Here is a 24,521-nt window from a genome sequence, read left to right as displayed (position 1 = left end):
ATGTATTTCTTTGATCTGTTGTCTTTATGACTGAGTGGCTTGAGCTCATCATCTACTTCAGCCAAGTTCTGTTTGTTCTCTGTTCAGCCTCAGTCAGCCATTGATTGACTAGTTATTACTGATATTAAAGGTTGTTGAAGAATACTACTAAACTAAACAAAAGTGCCTCCTCCTCTTCAGTTACTGGCTCGCTACGTCGACCATTTACATTTTCCGTTTACGCCCCCGTCTTTCGGTTCCCTATTCCGCCCTCGCTCGTTCGTTCGCAAGCGTGGACCCTTCTCTGTAGGGTCCCTTGGCTTGGCTTGGCTTGACCTGGCTCTTTGCATTCCCCATGATTCTCGCTTCTGTTTCTTGATCTCGCTCGTCATGGCCAGTTTCGCTGACCAGGCGGTGACATTCTATCCCTGTATATTCCGCCTTTTTTTTTTTTTTGTCTCTATCCATGTAAATGCTACTCCATCTGTCGTTCATCCACTCACTACATACACCCACCCATCATCACATATTCTAGGACCCAAGAGATATGCTGGCGCAACCGTTGTCTGTCAATCCTCCTTATTCCTCTTTCTCCTGCTTTCTGATTAGCTCTCATTGCCTGCCGGTCTTTTTGTTGTTCTTGCATTTGCATACGCATGAGGCGTTCGAGAAGGCGAATCTAGCTCCTGTATCGCGGAAGCTAATAACAACCTCCACTACTACACTACACCCTTCATCCAACCCACTCTATCCTAATCCTTCTCATGTATCATTTTCTACCACTTTCCCTATATCTATCTACTCAGCCTTCCAGATAATTACCTGTCGTCAGCACTTCTATATCTGTCATCCTTACTCAGCTATAATAGACGACGAGTTTAAGAGTCTGCCAACTCCCATTGTCGAAACTTCTGTCTCATCTCGTGTTGCAGAGTATCCTGTCAGGCATGAATAGAACATACTGTTCACTCTCCTCTCTATACTAGAGGCTACCGCCTGGTTAAACCCATTCTCTGCGACTTCTTTCGCCTCGTTGACTCGTTGACGCTTCGCCCCATACATCAGATCAGATCAGCCATTCTCCTGAATATCACATCCTACATATATATCCTCTTCCCTATGACTCGAATGTCGTACCAATGCACCCTTCGGGAAGACGGCAATCTGCCCCTCCTGAGCCATTGTGTTGCGCAAAAAAGCTGCAACCTTGTACATGACAATATCCCCCGTTCGGCCCGAAACTTGACCTCTACTGATCCCTCTCCAAACGCCTCTATCCCCCCCTCTTCTTCTTCGACCTCTACTCTCAGTCCCATGGCGGCTGCCCCGCCAGAGAGTTCTGTCCTCTCCCTACTCAACGGCATCAGCCCTCGTCTGGCAGTAAAGGAACTCGAGGTTATTCCTTCGGCTCGACTGCAGCGTCTTTATAATGTCAAGGTTACAGAGGGCCCGAGTCTTCTATTGGCGCTGCCCCCACCTGCAGTTATACGGCTGCTACGCTCTGAGAAGTCAACCCTTGGTACTGAAGCTGCTGTGCTCAAGTGGCTTTCCGCTGTTGCGAGAGAGAGGAAAATCTGCTCCGGCGCCGGGGCTAAAGAACCTACAAGCAGGACAGTTGGAAGCACTTTGGGGAATGAAACCAATGCTGAATTGTTGGCTGGATATTTGCCTACCCTTGTTCGGCATGAGTCTATCGGCGGTGTACTACCAGTTGAATATAACCTCATCCGACCGCCAAGAGGTACTCCCATGTCCACATTGTCAAAACCACTACACTCCCGTGAGCAATGGATAGTGGACTTCCAAATTGGCCAACTCCTCCGTCGGATTTCCAGCCAGGTTTCACCAACCAGGAGATTTGGTATTGCCGCTGATGTTCTGTCAATACCTCCTTCAGTTGTCCATCACCCACCACGACGTTTTGAAGGAAGCTTGACTGATTCAAAAGGTGCTGACTCCTGGAGAGTAGCATTTCATAGCCTGTTAGAATCAGTCCTTCGAGATGGTGAGGACTTGACGATCATGTTCAATTACAATAACATTCGACACCACTTCGAGCGTTTCCAACATCTGCTTGATGCAGTAACAAAACCGCGACTAGTTGTCTTGGATGCCGGAGAAGACTCCAATACATTAATACACCGCCCATACGAAAGCGACAAGAAATCTCATATGCCCCCTAAAGAGGCCCAGTCGCAACAGAAATTAGGACAAGGGGCATCGAGGAAATCAGATCATGGTGGAAAGGGGCAACATGACTACAGGATAGTCCTTCAGGATGATACCAAGATAAAGCAGGAATATACCATGACAGATGAGTCAAGCCAAAACTCCATCGAAGTAACGGGTTTACGCCAATGGAGCAACTGCGTATTCGGCGATCCCCTCATGGCCACCATTTTCAGCAGACGACCACTACCCTCAGATGATTTCTGGCGAGGCTTCGATAAACCACTACCAGGGGAAACAGCGGCAAGCATCATCGAAGATCGTGACAATGCGCACCTTCGCATGCTGCTTTACGAGTGTTACCACGCAGTGGTCACTCTAGTGGGAGAGTATTACAGGCCGCAGACCGACAGCAGCAGGCGAGAACTTGCAGCTCGAAAACATCTCGGCAACGTGCTGGCTCGGCTTGAAGAGCTTGATGATCGGGGCCAGCAGCGGCGTAGACGTATGAGCGGTGAGATGTCACCTGCTAAGAGGCCGCGCTCTGGTCAAGAGAGCGACGAAGATAGCGAGTGCTGATGACATACGGCCATATTTACAGGCTGGTGGCTGTTGGTTAGTGGTACGAATAATACACGAATAGACGCATATTATGATCACTTCACTAAAACATTGATGGATATGAGGAGTATATCTCGTGAAAATAAATGAGCAACGTGTACATCGACAAACTATACTCGTGCTTTTCCCTTCCCTTTTGCTGAATTATTGCCAGTCTCTTCATCTTCCTTCTCGTTCTCATCGTCTTCGTCTCGTGGTAGCTGAAAGCCCATCATTCCCAATAAGTTACCAGTCGGTCCAGCCATACCAGCCTGGCTCTTGAAACTTTCGAGTAGGTTCTTTGCCAGGTTGTAATCAATATCGACTTCCTCCTCACTGTTCTCCTCTTCCTCCTTGATGTCTGCTAGGCTATTCTCTCCCTCTTTTTGAGTTGCATTCTTCAGACGAGGTTGCTTCTCAACAGAGTCAAGCTTGAGTGCACCATGCTCGTTGAGCTCTGCTTCGAACTCCGTGGTGAGCTTCTGGATCTCTTCGTCCTCTTCGTCAATTACAGGGGGGTTGGGGTGAGTCGCAAACTTCTTTGCTGTGTTTGTGCTTGAGGCTGTGGATGGTAGACCCATCATTTCTCTCATCATCTTAGCGAACTCCTCCTCGTCAAAGCTAACCTCCTTATCCTCGGACTCGCTGTCTTCGTCAAATTCGTCGTCATCATCATAATCCATTTCGTCAAGTTCTGCACCGTCCATGCCAGCACTGTCGTCATTCAGAAATGCTTCGAAGCGAGACACAATCTTGCGAAGATCGGATTGTGTATTCGCATCTCCAAATCCTGACATTGAGTTGGAGGAAGCATTTTCTCTTTTTCCATCCAATTCCTTCTCGAAGTCTTGGTAATTGATGTCCATCCATGCTTCGCTATCATCACGGTCGTGATCCTTCCATGCCTTGATGTCTTCGTCTGAGGGGAGAGCCTCGTCGCCATCCTCTGCAAGATCCTCGAGTTCAATAGCGAGCTCACGGGCAACTCTGCTTTTGCTCTTTTCAGCTTTTGCAGCCAGCATTTCGAATCCACATGTAAGCTTGATCCCAATATCCAATCTCCCCATGATTTTGTCTGCCTCGCCTGAAGGTGCCTCTTTCTGCGCTTTCCGAAGTACTTCGCTCCAGCTCGGCGGGGCATCGAACCGTTGGGATCGCAACTGAGCGAAAAGTACCTTGCTAAACCGAACAGACATTGTTATGAGGTCTTCTGGAGGGAATGCTAATGGTTGGGGTGGTGAGATGACACGTTTCAAGGTGATCGGATCTCGGAGATAGAATTCTTCGACTGCTGGAGCAACCGATTTAGGGAGGGAGTGGAGGATATATGCTAACTTCCTTGGTATCGTAACGAGAGAATGGTGTAGAGATTCACTGATCTGCCCCGGGTACTTTTCAAGTCTGTAGAAGGCTTCGGCTTCGACGAACCCTGAGTGGACAAGTGCATCGCGTTTCGTTTTGATCACTTGAACTGCATCCGGTAGTTCAAGATTGCGAGCTCTGAGACCCTCTTCATCTTTGACGGGGATAAGAAGAAGGCTTCCTTTGTTAATCCAGGCTCGGTTGTTGTCAATCTCGGGGTTCAGCCATCTGGGCAGCACATTGGCTGCTTCGACTAGGAGGAACTCGCCGTCCGTGTCGAATACCCGGATCCAGAGGTTGGGATGGGACTTTGATAGTTCTCTTAGGATATATACGATGAGCCATTCATCTTCTACGGCATCGCTATAGTCAGTGATACCATGAAGGTACACCAGTCCTATCATAGGTGTTAGTAGGGTATCTTTACAGTGGTGAACCTTGCAAGTATGACACTCACCCTTTTCGTTTTTTAAAGTCAGATTAAATTCATCTTTTTGCCATATGTAGTCTTTGGTGAGGGTGGCAGCAAGCTCTATGGCCGACTTTCGGACATTCTCGATTTGTGCTAGCTGCTTGCGAGTATCGACATGAGAGTCTAAGAAAAAAAGAAGATACTCGACACAATTATCTGGTAGTTGATTCTTGAAGTTCGTTTCCCCTGCATCGCCTGTTCCTTGAGGGAATTCCTCCTCTTCTGTAATTGGTGACCTGAATGACATGACTTTTGTTCGATGCCATTAATAAGTTTATCCTGATGAGCTATCGAGGGAGACGTTGGGGTTGTGAGTTTATTTATTTATACATGGAAGCTACCGGGTAAGCAGCTTGCGGCGATGTTGGAATTCTGTGTCATTTAGGGCAGATCTACACTAGTCCTATTACGGACAAGGTCCCCACTACAAGACACGCTTGTCACGTCCCGTCGACCCCAGACGCGTATAGTGGGATACTTCGGACGCAACTGCCATTCTTTGATCATGTCTGATCGCAACATTTCTTAGGGATACTTACCTACAGATTAAGCAGTCGTTATCGCCTCTTGTTCTCGACAGCCTGAAAACTACTACCTATACCGGAGAAGCTTATTCTGATTCTATACGACAAAACTTAACGATCTTGCCAATCACCTCATCGCGAGGCCGCCGTGCGCATCGCAGTCATGGCACCTACCAAAAGATCGCGGCGAGACGTTGAACAAGAGGACGATGTCATTGTAGATGTACGACAAGCACGATCTAACTTTTCGAGAGAAGATACCGTAAGGAACACACCAACACACCCCCAATGCAGCATGTCATCTAACTCATGTGCCATCCCAGAGAAAGCGTGCCAGGGTAACTGTAGACGACGGACAAAGGAGAGAAACGTCTCAACGAGAAGACACACCGAGCGACCAAAGCGGCGATGACGAAGACCGTAGAAATATGGCCGTGCCGCCACAGACACAATACGAGATCATGCGAGACAACGGCTTCAAACATCTAGAGCACGCTGACTGGGACGACCAGCAAGCGACTCAGAAGCTAGCCAAGCGGGTCATCAACCTCGGCAACAATGTGGTATCCGAGAGTGGTATCATTGAGAGCATTACCTGCTTTAACTTCATGTGCCACGAGCGATTGCATGTTGACCTAGGGCCACTTATCAACTTCATCGTTGGGGAGAATGGTAGTGGAAAGAGTGCTGTTCTTACCGCACTAACACTCTGCCTAGGTGGCAAGGCCAGTGATACCAACCGAGGAGGAAGTCTCAAGTCTTTTGTAAAGGAGGGTTGCGAGCAAGGCAGTTTGGTCGTCAAGATCAAGAATGCCGGCTCAGATGCCTACCAACCCGATATCTATGGCGAAACCATCATTGTCGAGCGCCATTTCTCTAAATCGGGAAGTAGTGGTTTCAAGATCAAGAGCGCACTGGGCAGAATCATCTCAACCAAGAAGCAGGAGATCGATGAAATATCAGAATGGTACGCCCTACAGATCGGCAACCCCCTCACCGTTCTGTCACAGGACAACGCGCGACAGTTTCTCAACGCGGCGACTCCGGCCCAGAAGTACAAGTATTTCGTTTCTGGTGTGCAACTAGAGCAGCTGGACAACGACTACAGGATGTCACAAGATACGCTCGACAAGACCCTCATACTCAGAGAAGATCTATCCACCAAGATCGAAGAGGTTAAAAAAGAGATGGAAGCCGCACGCCGACTCGCCGAAGCCGCGCAAAAGAACAAGAATCTTCGCGAAAAGGCGCGACATTACATCAATCAATTGGTCTGGTCTCAGGTTGTGGAGCAGGAACGTCTCCTTGAGGATTGCGAAAAGGAAATCACTAGACGAACCGAGAGCATAACCGAGGCGGAGAAAGTCTGCGAAACAACGACCCAAGCTCTCGACAAGGTCAATGAGAAGATCGAGAGGCTTTGGCAGACAAAGGAAGAGATTGAGAGTGATCGAGATACATTCAAGGAACGCATCGACAAAGCCGCAGCTGCACACCGACAGGCACAAAAGGAGGAGTCAGAGCTGCTCATGGAGGAACGAGATGCCTACCAACGCCTGAAGACAGCCAGAGACGATATGAAGGCCTGTCAGCGCAAAATCCAGGACGAAGAACGCCGGCTGGGCGAATCAACAGGAAATGCCCGCACACAAAAGGACAGCGAACTAGAGAACGCTCGAAAGAGGGAACGGCTGTTGAAGGAACAGATAGAGGAGATTCAAAACAAGCTCCCTGACCTTACAAGGCGACTTAGCGAGGCCGAGCAACACTCCAAGAGACTTTCACACAACAAAGACCTCAAACGCAAAGAGATCGTGTCTGTGGAGCAACAAGTCCGCGAACTGAAGGCCGCTACTGGAGGCCGTTTCGATGGTTATGATAGAGAGACCAGGGACCTCGTCAAAGCCATCGAGAATGAGAGAGGATGGGAACAGAAACCTGTCGGACCTATTGGAGCTCACATCCGACTGTCGAAACCGGAATGGTCAGGAATATTAGAGAGAACACTCGGAGAAGGACTCAATGCGTTCGTTGTCAGGAGTAAATCGGATCAAACGAGACTCGCAAATTTGATGCGCCGATTTCGCTTGAAGAGGCAGCCCCCAATTTACATTGCCTATGGAGGTAGAATTGATACAAGCAATCAGGAGCCTGATCCTAGATTTGATACTATTTTGAGCGTTCTTCAATTCGACGACGACATCGTCAGATCTCAGCTCATTATCGGCAACCAAATCGAGAAAATTATTCTTATTCGTGATCGAGTGGAAGCTGAACGGGTCATGGTTGAAAGCGCGCCTCCACGCAACGTCGGTGCTTGTCTCTGTTTTCACGATGGACGTGGGAAGCGAGGATGGGGCCTCAGACTCACCAACCGGAACGGATCTGTTGGTACAAGTCCAGTCCAACCATACACAATGCGTCCCAGGATGCAAACAGATTCTGGTCAGCAGGTTGAGATCCAAGAAGAAAACCTCAAACACTTGGGTCAGGAAATGGCTGAGATCAATCGCGACGAGCGTCAGGCTCAACAAGCAGTTCAGCGATGCAGAACAGAGCTTGACAACCAGCGGAAAGATGTTAAGAGGTTTGAGAGCGATCTTCGTAGGACGCAAGCTGACATGGAACGTGTGCAAATGGAGTTGGATGCGTTCGAAGGCGTTGATGATCGACTCAATATATTGCGAGCTGAGCTCGAGTCGAGACGATCCGAGGAGGAGCAGCTTGGAAACCAGTATGGAGAAATGGGACTGGCGAAGCGAGATCTGAAGCAAAAGACCGAGAAGGCCCGGCTAAAGCTTGAGGAGGAAAAGAACGAGCAAGAGGACTGGCAAAACCGAGTCGACAAAGCAGCACAGAAGGTTGCGACTGCTGAGAATACGAGGAAGGCGGTCCTAGCACAGAAGAATGGTGCTTTCGAGAGTCTCGACATCGCCAAAAACGAACGGCGACGTGCCGAGGAAAAGAGGGATAGGAAGGCCGAAGAAGTTGCCAACTTCACAGAGCAGGCCAGGCAAACAGCGCCGGAGCGAGTTCACATTCCAGATAACGAGACACACAGCAGCATTGAGCAGAAATACACCAAAATCCGGGAACAAATCAAGCAGCGAGAGTCACGCCTTGGAGCAACAGACCAACAGATTTATGAGCGTGCAACCGAAGCTCGCGAGCGATACGAAGATGTTCAGAGACAGACACAAGATGTTGACGATACTATTGAGGCCCTCAAACGCGCTATTGAGAACCGTCTACAAATCTGGCGCAAATTTCAGCGGCAGATTAGTGCGCGAATTCGCATTCAGTTCAATTACCTTCTCAGTGAGCGAGGTTTCAGAGGCAAAATTGACCTTGACCATAAGGCGCGTAAGGTCTTTCTCCAGATTGAGCCTGATGAGACGCGTAAAAGCTCAGCTGGAAGGAATACAAAGACTCTATCAGGCGGTGAAAAGTCCTTTTCATCTATTTGCATGCTTCTATCAGTTTGGGAGGCGATTGGCTCGCCTATCCGTTGTCTTGACGAGTTTGACGTCTTCATGGACAATGTGAATCGTGCCATCAGCACGAACATGCTGGTTAGTAGTGCAGTAGCCGTCCGTGGAAGAGGTTGAAGAGGTGATGGCAGCTAACAAAGAATCTTATAGGTGGACGCTGCCCGTCGTTCAGTCTCAAGACAGTACATCCTTATTACCCCTAATGCTATCGAAGGTCGGGCACGATTAGACAAAGATGTCAAGATCATTCGGTTCGTATCCCCTAATTCGCTGCAAGATTGAGTACTGATGAAGCTTTCCAGACTGACGGATCCTCGTCAACGAACACTTGACGATTTCCAGTAAACCATACAGTATACTCGACATGGATATCTTGGAGTCGGGCGTCATGCGGAACATCAATTTTACAGAGGCGCTTAGAGGATGGGCAGACAAAAGCACTCGCGCATTGTGGAGTTTGTTAGGAGTGATACCAGCGTACTTTGTCGGAATGGATTTTGTACAGATTTGAGCAATGCCTCCCTTGGCCTTCAGATAACGCCAGCGTTAGATGTCATTACAACATGCGCCTGCTAAGGCTTCTATTCATAGATCATGGTACACACGACTCATACATTATTTTACAACCATTTCTTTCTTTTTGGCAGATGCCAGCCCTCTTAGACTCTGACGCCCTTGCTCCTTAGTATGTTCACACCAGCGCTGAGTGTGTAACCAGCCCACTGACCGAACGATCCGACCATACCACCGACGGACTTGACCTCGCCTAGTCTTCGCTGAAGGAATTGCCTTGTCTCGACGAAATTGGGGGATCGGTCGTTGGTCATGAACAACTCGCTTGTGCTGTATATCATGGAGAGGGTGGCACGCTTGGTGTACCATGAAGGGTCGACGGCCTTGTCACCAGCAAGGAACCAGATTTCGTCGGAAAGTTTTGCGAGTTCCTTTAGGGATTCGGGGACGTAACTGGGCTGAGCCATAACGGCCAATGCCTGTCAAGCAGAACTGTAAGTATAATATATCATGAAAGCCATGGCATGTATCTTACCTCTTGCCAACGATCCAAAACCAACTTGTTACCCATAAGTCTCTCCCACGTCAAAGATTCCACTCTCGCAGAGACTCCAGGCTGGCTGGGATCAGGGAATAGTTCTTGGCTTCGAGCTGCTAAGGCCTCTCGCTGGGTAATAAGATGATATCGAATGAGGCCAAAGGCACCGTCGGGGATGACGCTCGCGCTGATGTCAAGGTAGCCAGCGTCTCTTGCGCCGCAACCAAGAGCCTTCTGTGAGAATCCATGTTCGGGGACGTGTTTATAAGCCGCAGCGAGGATGGACTTTTCAGCATCGCCAAATGCTCCTGGTGGTGGTGGGTGATCGTATGAGTGGAAGGGTCGGCGGGCCAGGCCTTGTGTTAGCCTCGAGGTACGTAAGGCTGATCTTGGTAGCACTCTCATAGATGATGACATATTGAATGATATGGGAAGGTATAAATTAGTCTATAATGGCGTCTTCATGAGAATTCCTGCTTCTTCAAGATGGTCCGTTTTTTTGGTATTGACGTTTGCGAATTGTTTTAGATGCTTTTCAGTTTGGGCCAATCATATTATCTTGTTGCCCCGGAGTGGGCCGCGGCGGAAGTGCTTGGGCCACTCCCGCAAGCTGTAGATTGACACAGCGGTTTTAGTTCCGCCTGAGACGCACGCACGTACGGGATCGGCAGATGTTGTTGAGAGGTACGTACTTTCATGATTGGATGTATGTAGACTAGAGCAGCTGACTGATACAATACGATACTCAAATCACAGGTAATGGCACGGCATTGATATTGGATAGTTTCGTGAAACTAGCCAAAGAAAATGCCTCATGCGGTGCGAACCAGCATTGAATGCGATCAACATATGTACAGTATCTGAGCTTTGCTTCCGTCAAATCGCGGTGCTGAAGCGTGCAGACATTTCTCGGTTTCGGGAGTCGGATAAAGAGGAATTAGCCTCGTATTCAGTCCCTCAAGTACTTGGGCGGAACTGGGTAGAGCCTTGCTATCTGCCTGAAGTTACCACGAGTCTCGTGCATAACAGATGGCGGGGTTCTGGTGGTAGAATGTCGTGCTTTCACTTCCTGTCTCTCATTCTCAGGTGTACAATGGGCTCCAGTGTGTGATATGCTTATAAACGATATAAACTGCCTGGTACCATGCCGTGGACCAGACCTTGTCTCACTAGTGCGAATTCGTTCTTAATGTTCCGGAGGACCCTCGACATATAACAGGTTCGCGTCTGGGCTGCCTGGAGGAGGAGGAGGAACCCTGGAGTTGATCTGGCCATAAGTCTTTCCGTAGAAGTCTCTTACAGCAAGATATACATCTCGAGCAAATCGCTATGCTCTGCTGCATGACGCATAAGTAAGATCAAGTTAATGTCTTCTCCCCCAGCCTTATCTGTATCCTGCCCTTCAAGGCAACAAGGCAGATGTCGTGGAGACTGTAGCTGGAAGTGCGTACCGTAGTTGCTCCACATAGGGTGCTGCTAACGGCCTGAGCGTCGTTAGATGCATCGTCTGGGATCCGCTAACAACCTTGATGATCGGAGACGGACTCGTTGCCAGAATCACTGGGCATGTTGCTTGTTGATCCTGTGCTCTGCAGTAATATGCGCCATTAAAGTATCGAGATCTCAATTCCTGGAACAGAAAGACAAAAATGGCCCTTGCTAATCAGTTAGAGTGCTGTATGGATGTTAAGTGCTGAACCCTGCTTCGAGGACCCTCGTGCATCGAGTTGCCTTCGCTATCATCGCCAGTCCGTTCTAACCTCGGCGCTTGTTGGTATCCATGCCAGAGTTGACAAAAACGACGACAAGCGTTCAAGCAGAGCCTGTATCTGGACTCCGTATCCTTGCTCTGGATGCAACGTGCCGTAGAAAGGATGTCAAAAGCTCACTCTTACCAGTTGCCAGTTCAACAGATTGGCATGTTAAACCTGGCGAAAAGAGTGAGATTGATGAGACAAAAGAGCTAACAACCCTGATCCTCAACGTGTTGCAGAGGGGTTGACTTTGATAAAGCGGGAGTTATTGGCTGGCTTGTCCCCGCAACTTGGCGCGATGGCTGTTGTGTAACCACGACAGTCTTTGTAGCGAGGTCAAGGTAGGAGTTGCACATGCCAATCACAGTCTTAATTTCTTACATTCAGCTACGCAGGCCTTGCCAGCAAAGTTGACACAGTTTCGAAAGCGCTTTGTCAAACTGTCCTGCGGTGCTCTGATGTTCGGTCAATGTGAGTGATACTGAGCAAGCATGCGTATGGATCGTGAAAACGCAGACTGATGAATGAGACGCCGAGTGCACATCTGGGGTTGGGTAGCCACAAGGATTGATCAATAAGCCTTGTAGGTAAGGTTAAAAAGCTCAAGAGCTCACGCTCCTACCCGAAATGGCCGTTCATATAAATGATAAGCTCTTTTCTCCCGTATAAGCTAACTTAATAACATAGACCATGTGGTGAACGCAAGAGGATGGACAGATTCAAGCTGTAGGTCTGGAGTAGAAGTACTTCAGGCACAGAGTTGACAACAACCCAAACGCAACAGATCCTTGATGCTGCAAGCACACATCTCCTTGTTCCTGGTACTTGCTAGTGCACTCAAGCCCAACAAGCGTAAGAAACGTAGCCCAATGGCAGCTCGAGGATCTCATCAGGATGGGTGGTGAAACCTGGCATCAATGCAATTTCGACTACCGATGCTGGGCCACGGGTAGACGGGAGACTCGATGAGCATGGCGCGGCGATTTGCAAACTGCAATCAATCAATCAATCGATGAATAACGGATGGTGGGCGAACCCTGAAGAATGCAGGCAAGGATATTCACTTGCACTACTGTAATATCAGGCCGCTTGCAGCACTTTGCAGCGCCTTGCAGACAAAGATGGTCCACTATGTGAAGCCAGAGTTCATCACAAACTGCTTACCAAACTGTTCGGAGACAGCTTGGTGGAAGACTGACGGCCAGCCTTTGATGATAGATGTATTCAATATTCATGGGCTTTCAAGTTGCAGCGTAGTGTAGTATCGGCTTGGATAGGCGAGGGATTTGATCATAGTTTGAAACTGTTGAGTTCAGGAACAAGAGCAATTGATTGTAAAAGGATTACAAAAGGTTCGTCACAAAACTCAACTTTGCCAAGAAGAACAAGAAAGGTGAGATGCTGTAATGGAAAGAATCCACCCGACACTTATAATTGTAGTTCAAATCTTGGCAAGAACAACTTGCAGCTTTGTTGTGCCTTCCTACCTTACTATGTATCCGTAAATAATTCTGACTTACACAACGTGGAAGGAGCAACACCTGGTCTCTGTGTAGGGCAGGTTATTTAGGAGTCAATAATGCAGCTGCATGTAGTATATCTCCGGCCTTACGCTTTGTATAGCATACACCAAACCTTCAACGTAACTTGTACGGTACCTCGTGTTATCATGCTCATGTCCGGTAAGCTTTAGATGTGGAACCCATCACGTCCACTGTCCCTGGTCTTACCCTGGTTCCTCGTCCTCATTCGTCGCCTGGTCTCTTCTCATCTCTCACCCAACGCGTTCTTTTCTTTTTACGACACAAGAAGAGGGAGAGAGCGAGAACCTTGAAAGTCAGCACTAAAGAGCCACAGACACCGAAAAGCCACCTCTGCCATCCATTTGCCGTTGTCTCTCCATCGCCGAGTCCCTCCAGACCCCTTAAAACCGCCAAATTCGACACTCTCCCGTCCCAGGCGAAAGAAAAAAGTTGATCAACCAGACCAGGCCATTCCCAGAAGTCGGTATCTGGTACCACCACGCCGCACGCCGAGGCCCTTTTCAGCCCAGCCAGCCAAGCCCAAGCAAGCCTAAGCCCAGCCCAGTCCACGCAATTGTGTGATTCATCCGTGTCGTGCATTTTTTAATGCTACAATCGCCATTGTTTGGTTGACTGACCGTGGATCCCATCAGCTTATCTGGTTTTGGCTTTGCTGTCCTGGTAGCCCCCATAGCTGCCTATCCTCGTTCATCGATCACTCACCATCCTGATATTCCACTACCTTACCTTACCTTACGAAACGTGGGCACCTACGGCCCGTCTCCGCTTCCCTACGCCGCTACCTACCTCTCCTAGAAACCGGTCGCGCCCGTTCGTCTATTGTCCGAACTCGCACCCGTCCGTCCTTCGTCACTCACAATACCTACCAACCTTACCAACTTATTACGCGACAAGGCCACCCACCCCATCCAAAAAGGAGCTTTCTTTCTGTACATCCAGACGTACTACGCACGCGATTCAAACCGCAGTCACAATGGGTAAGTTGAAGATGTTTCTTGCTTGATTCCTCGTATCGCGGTTTTATATCATGCGCGGCGATTGCTGCTCTTTATATCACCATGGTTGGTCATTGACATACGCGTCTGCGCCCATCGAGGCAACGTGCGTGCCGTTTCTTTGCCGTCTCGACTCAACAGTACTGTACCCATTGCCCTCAATGGCTCCTCGAGGCTCGGCTGCCCCAACATGCCCATCGTACCCGGAGCCTGATCGAGCCCAAGTCTACCTATGATCTGAGCATGCTCATCCCAAAGCCTGAACACAACAGATCTTGAGCATGCTCTCAAGCCTTGTCTGTTGCTGCTGTGTCTTGCATCGTTTGTTGTTGTATCTGCGCATGCGCTCCCACTCCTTGGAGTGTCTTCATCAATCAATGTGATACTACCTCTTGCTTGATGCAGCCTCGGAGGTCCCCCATTCCACTCCAACAGACCTCTCCAGCCGCCTCTTCTTTCTCGCGTCGTCTTTCCCCATCCATTGCATTGCATTATCGAGCCCCCTTACCTGCATCTCCCGCCAAGGTCCACTCGACTCTGCCACCACCCCTCCACTAGAGAGGTCGACCTCTGGCTACCTCAACCAAGCTACCCTCACTCCCTGTTATTTCAACCACTCTTCCTCTCCTCACCATTTTCCACCGTTGCGCATCTTTCGCAGAGGTTTATCCTTTCTTGACTTTTTTCCATTCTGACGCTTACCTTTCTATAGCTGATTCCGGTGATACTTATCGACCCGTAAGTAAACTAAGTTCATTTCTGACTTACTTCCAACCTTGCCTCGAGCTGCGCTGCTTGTTGAGATTACTTGTCTGCTTGCGCAATTGGCTTTATCACTATGCCGAGTTTGTGCGCCCCCCCGCGCTTGTTCATGTTGCGATCTTTGGTCGTCGCTTCTGGCGTTTGCTCCCTGCTCCTTGAGGACCCTGATCGCAACATCAATATCGGAAAGAAGCTCACATTAGCTCCTTTTATCCGAGATCGGCCGTCGCGGCGCGCTTTAATTACTGCTGCACTTTCCCATTCAAGATGTCAAGAAGCATTTGATTGGAGAGGCGGGCGTCTGGCACTGATCTTCTTGGCAAACGGCTACTATCTTGCCGTTTGACAGTGCCAGCGACGGCGGGCAGTTGCAGTGATTCATACTCAGTTTCGCGCGCGCACTTGATTTATCCGAAACATCTTAGTTCAACAAAACCCCTCCGTCTACACAGCACCAGCGCTCTCTATTTCACCACAATTACACCCTAGCATGGAATCACAACTTGTACTTTTACCTGCTAACAAGCTCAAGCGTGAGAGGTCACGATCTCCCCGCAGACGATCCAGAAGCCCTGAAAGGTCACATCGACGCCGCTCCTACTCTCCTCGCAGCCGATCAGGAAGCCGGGACGAATACCGACGAAACCGTGATCGCTCGCCCATGACTAGCACAGGCGCACCAGGTGGAGGACAAAGTGCTGGATACGGTGGACAGGCACCGCATCGATCATACGAAGAAAGAGCCGTTGCTCGAGAACAAATGATGAATAATATTCGCGAAACCTCACAGCAGGACCGCCGAGTCTACGTCGGCAACCTCTCGTACGATGTCAAGTGGCACCATCTCAAGGACTTCATGAGACAGGGTGAGGCTTTCAATGCCGCGGAATGCAGGTGGAACAACTGGGACTGACGAAATGGTATAGCTGGAGAGGTGCTCTTTGCCGACGTGCTCTTGCTTCCCAATGGAATGTCGAAGGTGGGCTTCATCGCATGATTTTCTTTTCCCTTGGTTGGCTTTCCTTTGTGGCTCTTCATTCCCTCTTAGCATTTATGGATGGTTGGGTTGACGGGTGGGACGTTGTCCTTGGTTAATTGTAGGGATGCGGGTAAGTCGATTTTCCCCATGAAGTCTGTGACGTTGCTAACCTATTCAGTATTGTGGAATATGCTACTCGGGAGCAAGCCCAAGCGGCTGTTGCCACGCTCAGCAACCAGAACCTCATGGGTCGTCTAGTCTACGTGCGTGAGGTAAGTAAAAAGCTTTGAACAGGGCCAGAGGCATATCGCTGACAGAATTTCAAGGACCGAGAAGCCGAACCTCGATTCATCGGAGCAACTGGCGGAAACCGTGGCGGCTTCAGCGGCGGCGCCGGCGGTGGTGGTATGCCCGGTGGCTTCAACCCTGGATATGGCGGCGGCGCACCTGGTGGTGGTGCTGGAGGTGGCGGCCGTCAGATCTATGTGGCCAACGTTTGTTCAACCCCGATTTGTCTGTAAGTTGTGGATGTGTATTGACATGCAGTAGCTTCCTTTCAATGTTGGCTGGCAGGATTTGAAGGACTTGTTCCGCCAAGCAGGTATGTGTTGATTCCTCTCATTTTGAAGATATGATTAGGCCGGGTCGGATCTAATCGTCATATAGCTCGAAACGGCGCCGTGATTCGAGCTGATGTACACATCGGACCTGACGGTCGCCCTAAGGGTTCCGGTATTGTCGTCTTTGAGAGCCCAGATGATGCCCGCAACGCCATTCAGCAGTTCAACGGCTACGACTGGCAAGGCCGTGTCATTGAAGTCCGCGAGGACCGTTATGCCGGCAGCGGACCTGGCATGGGCTTCGGTGGCCGAGGTGGCTATGGCGGTGGCATGCGCGGAGGATTTGGAGGAGGATTCGGTGGCCGCGGTGGTTTTGGCGGAGGGCGTGGTGGTTTCGGAGGCGGCTTCGGTCGTGGAGGCTTCGGTGGAGGTGCTCCTGGCGGCCCAGGTTTTGAGCCCCCTACCAGCTCCGTTCCTCCCAACCCTTTCACTGACTTTGCTACCGCCGGCACCGAGAGGGGAGAAATCATCTACGTTCGCAACGTGAGACTTTCCTATATTCGATACCCGTTTGTTTCTATACTAATCTCATACAGTTGCCCTGGTCGACTAGCAACGACGACCTGGTTGAGTTGTTCACCACCATCGGAAAGGTCGAGCAAGCTGAGATCCAGTACGAGCCTAGTGGTCGCTCTCGTGGTACTGGCGTGGTTCGATTCGATTCAGCTGAGACTGCCGAGACAGCCATTGCCAAGTTCCAAGGCTACCAATATGGCGGCCGTCCTCTCAACCTGAGCTTTGTGAAGTATCTGAACCAGGGCGGAAACGACGTCATGGACACAGATCCCCACGGCGGATTGACCCAGGATCAGATCATGTAAGAGGAGGATGGTCATATGCACCGAACTTCACGCAGCTATGTTCCGACACGATCATGGTCGACTTTTGTCTTGGCGGCGGTGACCGTCTGCATCTACACACATTGCTTTTTTATATCTGGTTGTTTTGTTTTTGGTACTTTTCGTTTTCCACATGAGCAGCAAAAGTTGGGGGTTTATCAACGGTGGAATCTTAACTCACGGATAAGGGGTCGAAATCACTATCACTTTCGAGAATAAGTCGATGACTTAGTCTCTAATAAGCTGGGAGCGAGGGAGGATTTTACGATGGGCTTACCATACAGAACCGAATGACCCCACCGTTGACACCCAGATGACCGGTCGAACGCACGCGGCTGTCAAGTATAGGGTTGCTCATTGTCAATGAAGGAAAAGACGGCTGTTGGCTTCTCAGGAGACAACAGGACTCTACTTAGAATGTATGTCGAGTAATCATCCGAAGGTTTTTAAGAACGATGGCAGGTGGTCTTGGTGAAGGGGAGCGTAGGACTCGAACGGACATGCGTAGCGTCTTGGGGCATGAAAAGTCCGCTGGCCGGGCGACGATGTAAGTGAAGGTGAAGGTAATGGTAAAGGTAAAGGTAAAGGTAAAGCATAGTTACCTAAAACTGCATGGTGAACGTCGGCGTTTGGGTAATTTGGCATGAGTTAGTTGAAACGTATAAGAGGACGATAAGTACGGCCGAGGCCATACTTTTGAAGCACTAGCTTTGAGATGATGCGCTGCCGTCTTGCTTGCGATCAGAGTCTTGTCGACTTGAAGTTGACATGAATTCTTCAAGAAGTAATAACTTATGACCTAGGGGGATCGAGATCCAACAATGGGAATATGTAATCTCGATTCCCAAGTCTACAGACTTGCATGTTGATGTGACAAGCCTCCACCTATTGCTAACCTTGACCAGATCGCCCTGCTGCTCCCAAGACAGCGAAAGTCCTATTAGCCTGCAAAGGAATCATGAGGAAGTTCAGGATCAAGGGTGAAAGGAATTTGCTAGTTCCCGGAACTTGGACAACCGACCCCTGACGCTGAGTATTCGGATCGTAGAAGAATGAACGTTGCCGAGACAGGCAGGCTCGAGAAATAAGAGGTCCGATAGTCTTCGGCCACCAGCATCGAACCAAGATTTGAGGAAAGTAAGTGTTTGTCTCATACGAGGGTAGCTGAGCTCGTGGCCTCTTATTTTTGTTAGTGTTCCAAGCCGGATCATCGACTTGCCATAACCTAAGAGCTCCTTCGATCGACATCTGCCAAGCGTATTTATAATCATTCCTCCTCGAAGGCTACCCATTCTCCCTATTCTCCCTTGCCCAGTCCCATTATTAGTTGGGCAAGTGCTTTGCTGTACTGCGCAATTACCTTTTGATCCAGATCAACGTGTAATCAACCAATAGCGGAGGTTGTTGTTTAAGCTTCGAAATAAGCTTGTCTTAGCGATCTTCTTGCGCCGGAAGTTGGCGCATCCGTGGCCCTTCTCCTCATCAATGCCAAGACACCTTGGCAGCCTTACTTTTTACTGAGAGGAGAATAACGAGTGCTCAAAGTAGTTTGAAGCTTTGCGAGATGCACTATCTCGTAAGGACCAAGTCTGGGCTGACGGAGGTGGTCGTTGCCAAAATCAACTGGTGCAGAGCTACACGGGAGCCATATCCACAACTGCTTCTCGTATACGTAACCTTTCTAAGAAATTACCTACCATTGATCAAATAGACACGTTGTTGTGTGCTGTTCGGTAGATCAAGATCCCTTGGCATCGCTCTGCCGTGTGGCTGTGTGACAGATTAGCTCAACACCAAGATGCTTGGTAAGTCATCCCAATAAGTTCTGTATGAGGTGTCGCTCGGGTACCTTGGAAAAAATATGGCTTGGCTCATACGTTGTATGCGGTCGAATACCTCACTGATATCTCCCTACATCGTTTGATTACTTTGGCGTACCTGCGCACTGCACTATTCTGCTTGGCGACTCGTTAGTCGGAATCCTTGGTGTATGTTGCCGTGGATTAGAGGCTTACCAGGGGCCTCACGATACTACGAACAAACACTGTAATGACGTTGTTACGATGTGCTCAATTTAGGTGTTGTTGACCCGTCATTGTGTAGTGAAATGTCTATAAAACATCTCGTTCCTCCCTGGAACTCTATATCAGTTTCATCAGTATTCACTCGCACATCAACTTTATACTCTAATCTCTAATACAATTCCTCTATCCTAAATTCTTAGCCCAATTAACCGCAAACATGAAATTCTCTCTCTTTGCCGTTGCCCTCAGCACTCTCGCTGCTGCCTCACCAACTCCTGACATGGAGCACGAGAAGCGCGTCCTTGGTCTCCTTAAGCCCAAGGGCGGCATCCCTTTCACTTTTACTTCTATCTGGGAAGTTCTTGCTACCCCCGATCAGGTTGTCGATGCAGACAACAAGTACACCGGCGGGCTGAAGGGCAGTAAGGGCCTCTTCAAGTTTGGCATCAACTCGAACGAGGATGTCATCTGCTACAACATCACCTTGTATGGGTTCCGAGGTGACTATCAGTCTCCCGCCAACACCGCCACCCACATCCACGAGGCTGTCAAGGGCAAGTCTGGACCTCCGCGGTAAGTTGATAGCACAGATATATGCACAATTGAAGATACAAAAGCTGACTTGATATTAGCATTGCCTTCCCCAACCCCGTCGGGGACGAGAAGAGCCGCAACGCTGTCGGCTGCCTCCAGGGCCCATTCCGCACTGGTGTGATCCAGAACGGCCAAGACACTGGCGTTGGCTTCACTCTCAAGCAGATCGAGAAGAACCCCGAGAAGTTCTTCGCCGACTCGCACTCTAGCCTTGCTGTTCCCGGCGCTTTCCGAGGACAGCTCAGCTCTGGCAAAGTGTGCTAAATGGCCTGACCCCTTTTCCGGACTTCGCTCGATCTGACTAATGCGCATACGCTTCTGACAGTGTTGGATGGGAACGCAGCTCCATGTAATGTTTACTCTATCTTTTGTAGAAATAATTCAAAGCTGTGGTGGTTTGGAGACCTGCTTGGGTGTCGCAGAACATGATAATTCATTAATGCATGATATAACTTTGACCATTGACCCTTGACACCGGAAACCCCTGAACTGTGAAAAGAAAATTGTTTATGCTGCGGCCTTCTTCTTCTTTGCCTTAGCCTTCTTCTTGCTCCTGTCTCTGGGCTTCAAGGCTGTCATCCCAGCCTTGCACACATCGGCATACCGCACGTAGAAAGCCTCCAGATCCTCGGGGTTGACGACTGTTGAGAGTTTGGATTTATTAGAGCGAGCCTTCTTGCCCTTGCCATTTGTTGCCCTGATGATGAGGGGCAGAGGCTTGCCAGGGTGAATATCTGGAGAGGGCTCCTCTTCTGAGGGACTGGGGATGTCTTGACCGTAGGTGACTGAGAGTTTTCTTAGCGGAATGAGAGATGCTGTAGATTATCACACGTACGTCGCTTCTGGCTCAAGTAAATGGCGCCATGGTCGCTGCCCTTGCGATGATTGAAGAGCTCACCCAACTTGGCGAAGAACTGTCTTGATGTCAGAAACAAAGCTGCTGGAAGATCATTCGGGTCTCTCCTAATGTGAGGAGGGGGATGTAGACTCACTTCGTCATGGCTCATATGAGAGTCAGCCATAGTGATGGGATATGAGACCGTCAACAGTCGATGTATATTGAGAGATGAGTGCTAAGCGATCTACTAATGTTGAGGTTGACATTGTGCCCCGCCATCATATCGGGGGGTTAAAGTGTGGCGTACCAGGTTGTGGCAGCCAGCAGGTTGTTCGTGGCTTACATCGGGCGGTGAGCTCGATACCTGAACTTCAGTGGAGAAATCACCATCACTCAGGTACCGCCGAGTCTCTTGAAATTTGAAGTTATTTTCTGCCGGCAGAATTTCTGTATTTTTCAGGATCATTCTCAGACTTATAAAAGAGACTCATAAAGTTCAGTTTGGGTTAATTTCATCGTAAAGGATACTAATATCAAGGATGTGACAAATTTACACTTTTCAGACCACCGTTGCGACAAAATTTCAAAAAGATATCGCCCAAATCGCAATATTCATCATTAACCGCCTGCTAAATTAGGCATAACCACTATCAAAGATCAAGCAGATCGTTGCTTTAAAATTCAACCAACCTCAAGATTCTAATACTGGCACAACACGGCGCTTCCCTTTCACTATACTTCCGGTAAGATGACGTCCGCACCAGAGCTTCAACACAAGCTCTTCAAGCGTATGGGCTTCGATGTTCCAGAACCCAAACCACAACGCAATGGACCTAGGAGATCGGGACAGCAGCTGTCAAGAAAAGAGCAACGAAAAGCGCAACGGGTACAGAAGAGAACCCACGTCTACGCTAGAGCAACTCCACAGCGACCGCAACATATGAACCATACCCAGAGAAGACCAAACACAACGCAGAGCAAGACCCAAACGAACAAACCTCAGTCACGACCTTCAAAGCAGATCGGCGATGATGAAGATGATCTCGAAGACGAGGACGAGGATGATGCTGGAGACATTTCGTTGGACGAAGACAATGATATGGACGACCTGATGGACGACGAAGAAGACGAGGACGAGGATGATGAAGAAGAAGAAGAAGAAGAAGAAGAAGAAGAAGAGGAAGAGAACAAAAAAGCAAAGAGTGGGAAGAAAGGTGTTTCGAAGGCGGTGCAGGAGAGACTGGCCCAGGACGACGCCGAGATTGAGGCCTTTGAGCGGAAGCTAGGTATCAAAAAGGGTCGAAAATCACTACCCCAATCTTTCAAAGAGGATGGTCTTGGCGATCTTCTAGGGGATCTGAGCGGCGAAGAAGACGTCGGTGACAACGGCAATGACAACAACAAGAGGAAAAGTGAATATGATGATTGGCTAGCTTCGAAGCGAAGAAAGACAGCAGAACCTGCAGGTCGGCAAAAGGCCCGCGGCATGGCTGAAGATGAGGAAGAAGAAGACGATATGGGTCTGGACGACGAATCTGGAGACGAAGACGAGGATATGGACCTGATGGACGAAGACGATGAAGATGAAGGTGACTTTGACAACGAGTCATTCGGCGGTTTCGACGACGACGAGGGTGATGCTGCAGACAGCACCCCAGCCCAGCCGCGACAGAGAGAGAACCCTTATGTCGCACCCACTACTGGAGTTACAGTTGCGAAATACGTCCCTCCTTCACTGCGTAGAGCCGCAAACTCAGAAGAGGAGCGTAAGAGTCGACTAAGAAAACAAGTTCAAGGTTTGATCAATCGACTTACAGATGCCAACATCTTGTCCATCGTCAAGTCTGTGGAGGAGCTTTACCAAAACAATGCACGTGGTGATGTGACAGATGTTATCACGGATGCGGTCATGGCTCAAATCAGCAAGCCAGAGAGTCTCCCTGATCAATTTTTTGTCCTCACAGGTGGATTTGCGGCTGCTATTTACCGACTTATTGGATCGAGTTTTGGTTCAGTATTGATCCGCCGTATCGTGGAAGATTTTGGCGGTCACTATGAGCAAGCGAGTAAGGAACAAAACGCCGAATCCGCTATTCAAAAGGAAGCCTCGAATATCTTGACACTGCTTTCACAACTTTACGTGTTCGAGGTCGTCACTTGCAAGATCATCTTCGATTACATGGAGAGACTTCTCAGCGACCTCAACGAGATCAACGTGGAGCTTCTTCTGCGAATATGCCGCATGGCTGGCCGAATGTTGAAGCAGGATGATCAGCAGTCGCTGAAGCACGTCTCTGGGGTTCTTAACCAGTCCGTCTCAAAGGCGGGCTACAGCAATATCTCGGCTCGCACAAAGTTCATGGTTGAGACCATCACCGACCTTACCAAGGGCAAAAAGAAGGCCCGGGGCTTGGACTTTACTGTCGTCTCAGAACATGTACAACGCATGAAGAAGCGTCTTGGTGAGCTCAAGTCTCAATCGCGACGGCTCGATGGTCTTGCTCCTATGGGCGTAGGCTTGGTCGACATTGAGGGAGCTGAGACACGAGGTAAATGGTGGTTGGTTGGTGCCAGTGTGCCAACAACCCTCCTGGACAAGAGCAAAAAGGGGCACGTATCTGATGCTGAAATGAGTGATCATGAGGACATGGATATCGTTTTACCTGATTACCAAAAGAAGGCTCGCGCTCAAGGTCTGAGTGGAACGGCCCAGATTGCAATTTTCACAGCCTTGATGACAGCATCGAATTTCGAGCACGCCTACAGACAATTTGTCAACCTGCGGCTCAAGAAGGATGACCAATTGGCCCTTGCCACCGTCTTAGTGCAATGTGTAGGCAGCGAAATGCAATACAACCCCTACTACGCTCTTGTGGGAGGAAAGGCCTGCTTGAGCAACAGCCGAATCAGATTTGCAATTCAAGATCGATTATGGAAGATCTTTAGGAGTCTGGGAGAATCTATGTTCGGCGAAGCCCCTGAGGAGGATGAGTCGGCTGATGCTGAGCGCATGAAAGATGAGAGACGCATCACTAATGTGGCCAAATTCTACGCGGCACTTGTTGCGGATGGAACACTGAATATCGCCATCTTGAAGCCTCTAGAACTCCCTGAGGCGAACCACTGGACATCGATGTTTGTGCAGCTATTCATACTTGCTCTCCTGAAGGAATGCCGGAGCAAGAAGAAGGGCCCGGAGGAAGATATCAAGCTGGAGAAGATCTTTGGTGCTGCCCGAGACTTACCAGGCTTGGCTGCCGGGATACACTGGATGCTACGGAAGAAGGTCCGGAAGACGAAATTGGTTGGTGCAAAGGAGTTGAAAAAGCTGGAGGGCGTTTGCGAGAAGGCGCAGATTATTGTGCGCCCAGCAGCGATAGAAGTGTAGGATATGGATAAGAGTCATAGATATGCTGGGAGGCGACAATACTAAAAAGTTCCTCGGCCTGGTTCAGTCCAGAGTCCAGACTCATGATGTTTATTAGCAATCATCTCGGTGAACCGGCGACGTACTCCGTATATGAGCGGCTTTATCTTGTAGTGACGTCGGCATCCCGAGGGGCAATCGACGTCCGGCGACCGGGTAGGAACGGGACACGTCGGGTCCTCGGAGGTGCAAGAGACGGGATAAGCTGCGGTTGGGGGCGACATCAGTCTTTGGGGAGAACCGTTTCGGCGTTCGTTGGGACGAAATGCCCGAATTCCCAGGCAAAACTTAGCGTGAACCATCACTGAAACCGGGAATGGATCCAAAAGTTGGAGATATAATGCAATGCCATTCGACAACGGGGCCGGAGATATATGTCCAGGGGGCGATTTTCTCCAACAGGACCTAGCAAAAGCTTTACAGGGCATGCGTAGGGAGGTGAGGGCGCTGTAGGTGGCTCCCTCACCGAAGAGGCGACCAATCGTGTCAACGTATCG

General features: G+C 49.5%; 8 protein-coding genes across 8 annotated transcripts; 5 read left to right on the top strand and 3 right to left on the bottom strand.

Annotated features, from left to right (window-relative positions):
- Positions 1-1,098: 1,098 nt before the first annotated feature.
- On the top strand, positions 1,099-2,727 carry BKA55DRAFT_539247 (uncharacterized protein; the record flags this gene model as incomplete). The annotated part of the gene is made up of 1 exon (XM_046190111.1): positions 1,099-2,727. The coding sequence occupies one exon, from the start codon at positions 1,099-1,101 to the stop codon at positions 2,725-2,727; it is 1,629 nt and encodes a 542-aa protein (XP_046048988.1).
- Positions 2,728-2,879: 152 nt separating this feature from the next.
- On the bottom strand, positions 2,880-4,829 carry BKA55DRAFT_689908 (SGT1 protein-domain-containing protein; the record flags this gene model as incomplete). Its single annotated transcript, XM_046199412.1, has 2 exons — positions 2,880-4,507; positions 4,568-4,829. 2 exons carry the CDS (start codon positions 4,827-4,829, stop codon positions 2,880-2,882), a joined length of 1,890 nt encoding a protein of 629 aa, XP_046048987.1.
- Positions 4,830-5,053: 224 nt separating this feature from the next.
- Positions 5,054-9,219, top strand: BKA55DRAFT_567555 (P-loop containing nucleoside triphosphate hydrolase protein). The gene is made up of 4 exons (XM_046192751.1): positions 5,054-5,368; positions 5,430-8,678; positions 8,748-8,848; positions 8,900-9,219. Exons 1-4 carry the CDS (start codon positions 5,270-5,272, stop codon positions 8,940-8,942), a joined length of 3,492 nt encoding a protein of 1,163 aa, XP_046048986.1. The 5' UTR covers positions 5,054-5,269; the 3' UTR covers positions 8,943-9,219.
- On the bottom strand, positions 9,220-10,136 carry BKA55DRAFT_567552 (COQ9-domain-containing protein). Its single transcript, XM_046192750.1, has 2 exons — positions 9,646-10,136; positions 9,220-9,589 (listed from the first exon to the last, which is right to left on the bottom strand). The coding sequence occupies exons 1-2, from the start codon at positions 10,063-10,065 to the stop codon at positions 9,257-9,259; spliced, it is 753 nt and encodes a 250-aa protein (XP_046048985.1). The 5' UTR covers positions 10,066-10,136; the 3' UTR covers positions 9,220-9,256.
- Positions 10,137-15,193: 5,057 nt separating this feature from the next.
- On the top strand, positions 15,194-17,123 carry BKA55DRAFT_539243 (uncharacterized protein; the record flags this gene model as incomplete). Its single annotated transcript, XM_046190110.1, has 8 exons — positions 15,194-15,569; positions 15,630-15,682; positions 15,805-15,812; positions 15,861-15,954; positions 16,000-16,176; positions 16,232-16,283; positions 16,349-16,785; positions 16,839-17,123. The coding sequence occupies 8 exons, from the start codon at positions 15,194-15,196 to the stop codon at positions 17,121-17,123; spliced, it is 1,482 nt and encodes a 493-aa protein (XP_046048984.1).
- Positions 17,124-19,382: 2,259 nt separating this feature from the next.
- On the top strand, positions 19,383-20,023 carry BKA55DRAFT_689904 (uncharacterized protein; the record flags this gene model as incomplete). Its single annotated transcript, XM_046199411.1, has 2 exons — positions 19,383-19,738; positions 19,798-20,023. 2 exons carry the CDS (start codon positions 19,383-19,385, stop codon positions 20,021-20,023), a joined length of 582 nt encoding a protein of 193 aa, XP_046048983.1.
- Positions 20,024-20,266: 243 nt separating this feature from the next.
- On the bottom strand, positions 20,267-20,781 carry BKA55DRAFT_689903 (signal recognition particle, SRP9/SRP14 subunit; the record flags this gene model as incomplete). The annotated part of the gene is made up of 3 exons (XM_046199410.1): positions 20,267-20,544; positions 20,595-20,673; positions 20,752-20,781. The coding sequence occupies 3 exons, from the start codon at positions 20,779-20,781 to the stop codon at positions 20,267-20,269; spliced, it is 387 nt and encodes a 128-aa protein (XP_046048982.1).
- A 294-nt stretch (positions 20,782-21,075) lies between these two features.
- Positions 21,076-24,066, top strand: BKA55DRAFT_567524 (uncharacterized protein). The gene has a single exon (XM_046192749.1). The coding sequence runs from the start codon at positions 21,346-21,348 to the stop codon at positions 23,983-23,985; it is 2,640 nt and encodes an 879-aa protein (XP_046048981.1). The 5' UTR covers positions 21,076-21,345; the 3' UTR covers positions 23,986-24,066.
- Positions 24,067-24,521: the final 455 nt, after the last annotated feature.

The sequence above is a fragment of the Fusarium redolens genome (assembly GCF_020744475.1).
Source record: "Fusarium redolens strain MPI-CAGE-AT-0023 chromosome Unknown BKA55scaffold_8, whole genome shotgun sequence".
In the NCBI taxonomy this organism is placed as follows: Eukaryota; Fungi; Ascomycota; class Sordariomycetes; order Hypocreales; family Nectriaceae; genus Fusarium; species Fusarium redolens.
Note: the sequence above shows the minus strand (reverse complement) of the source record. Positions and strands in the feature narration are given on the sequence as shown.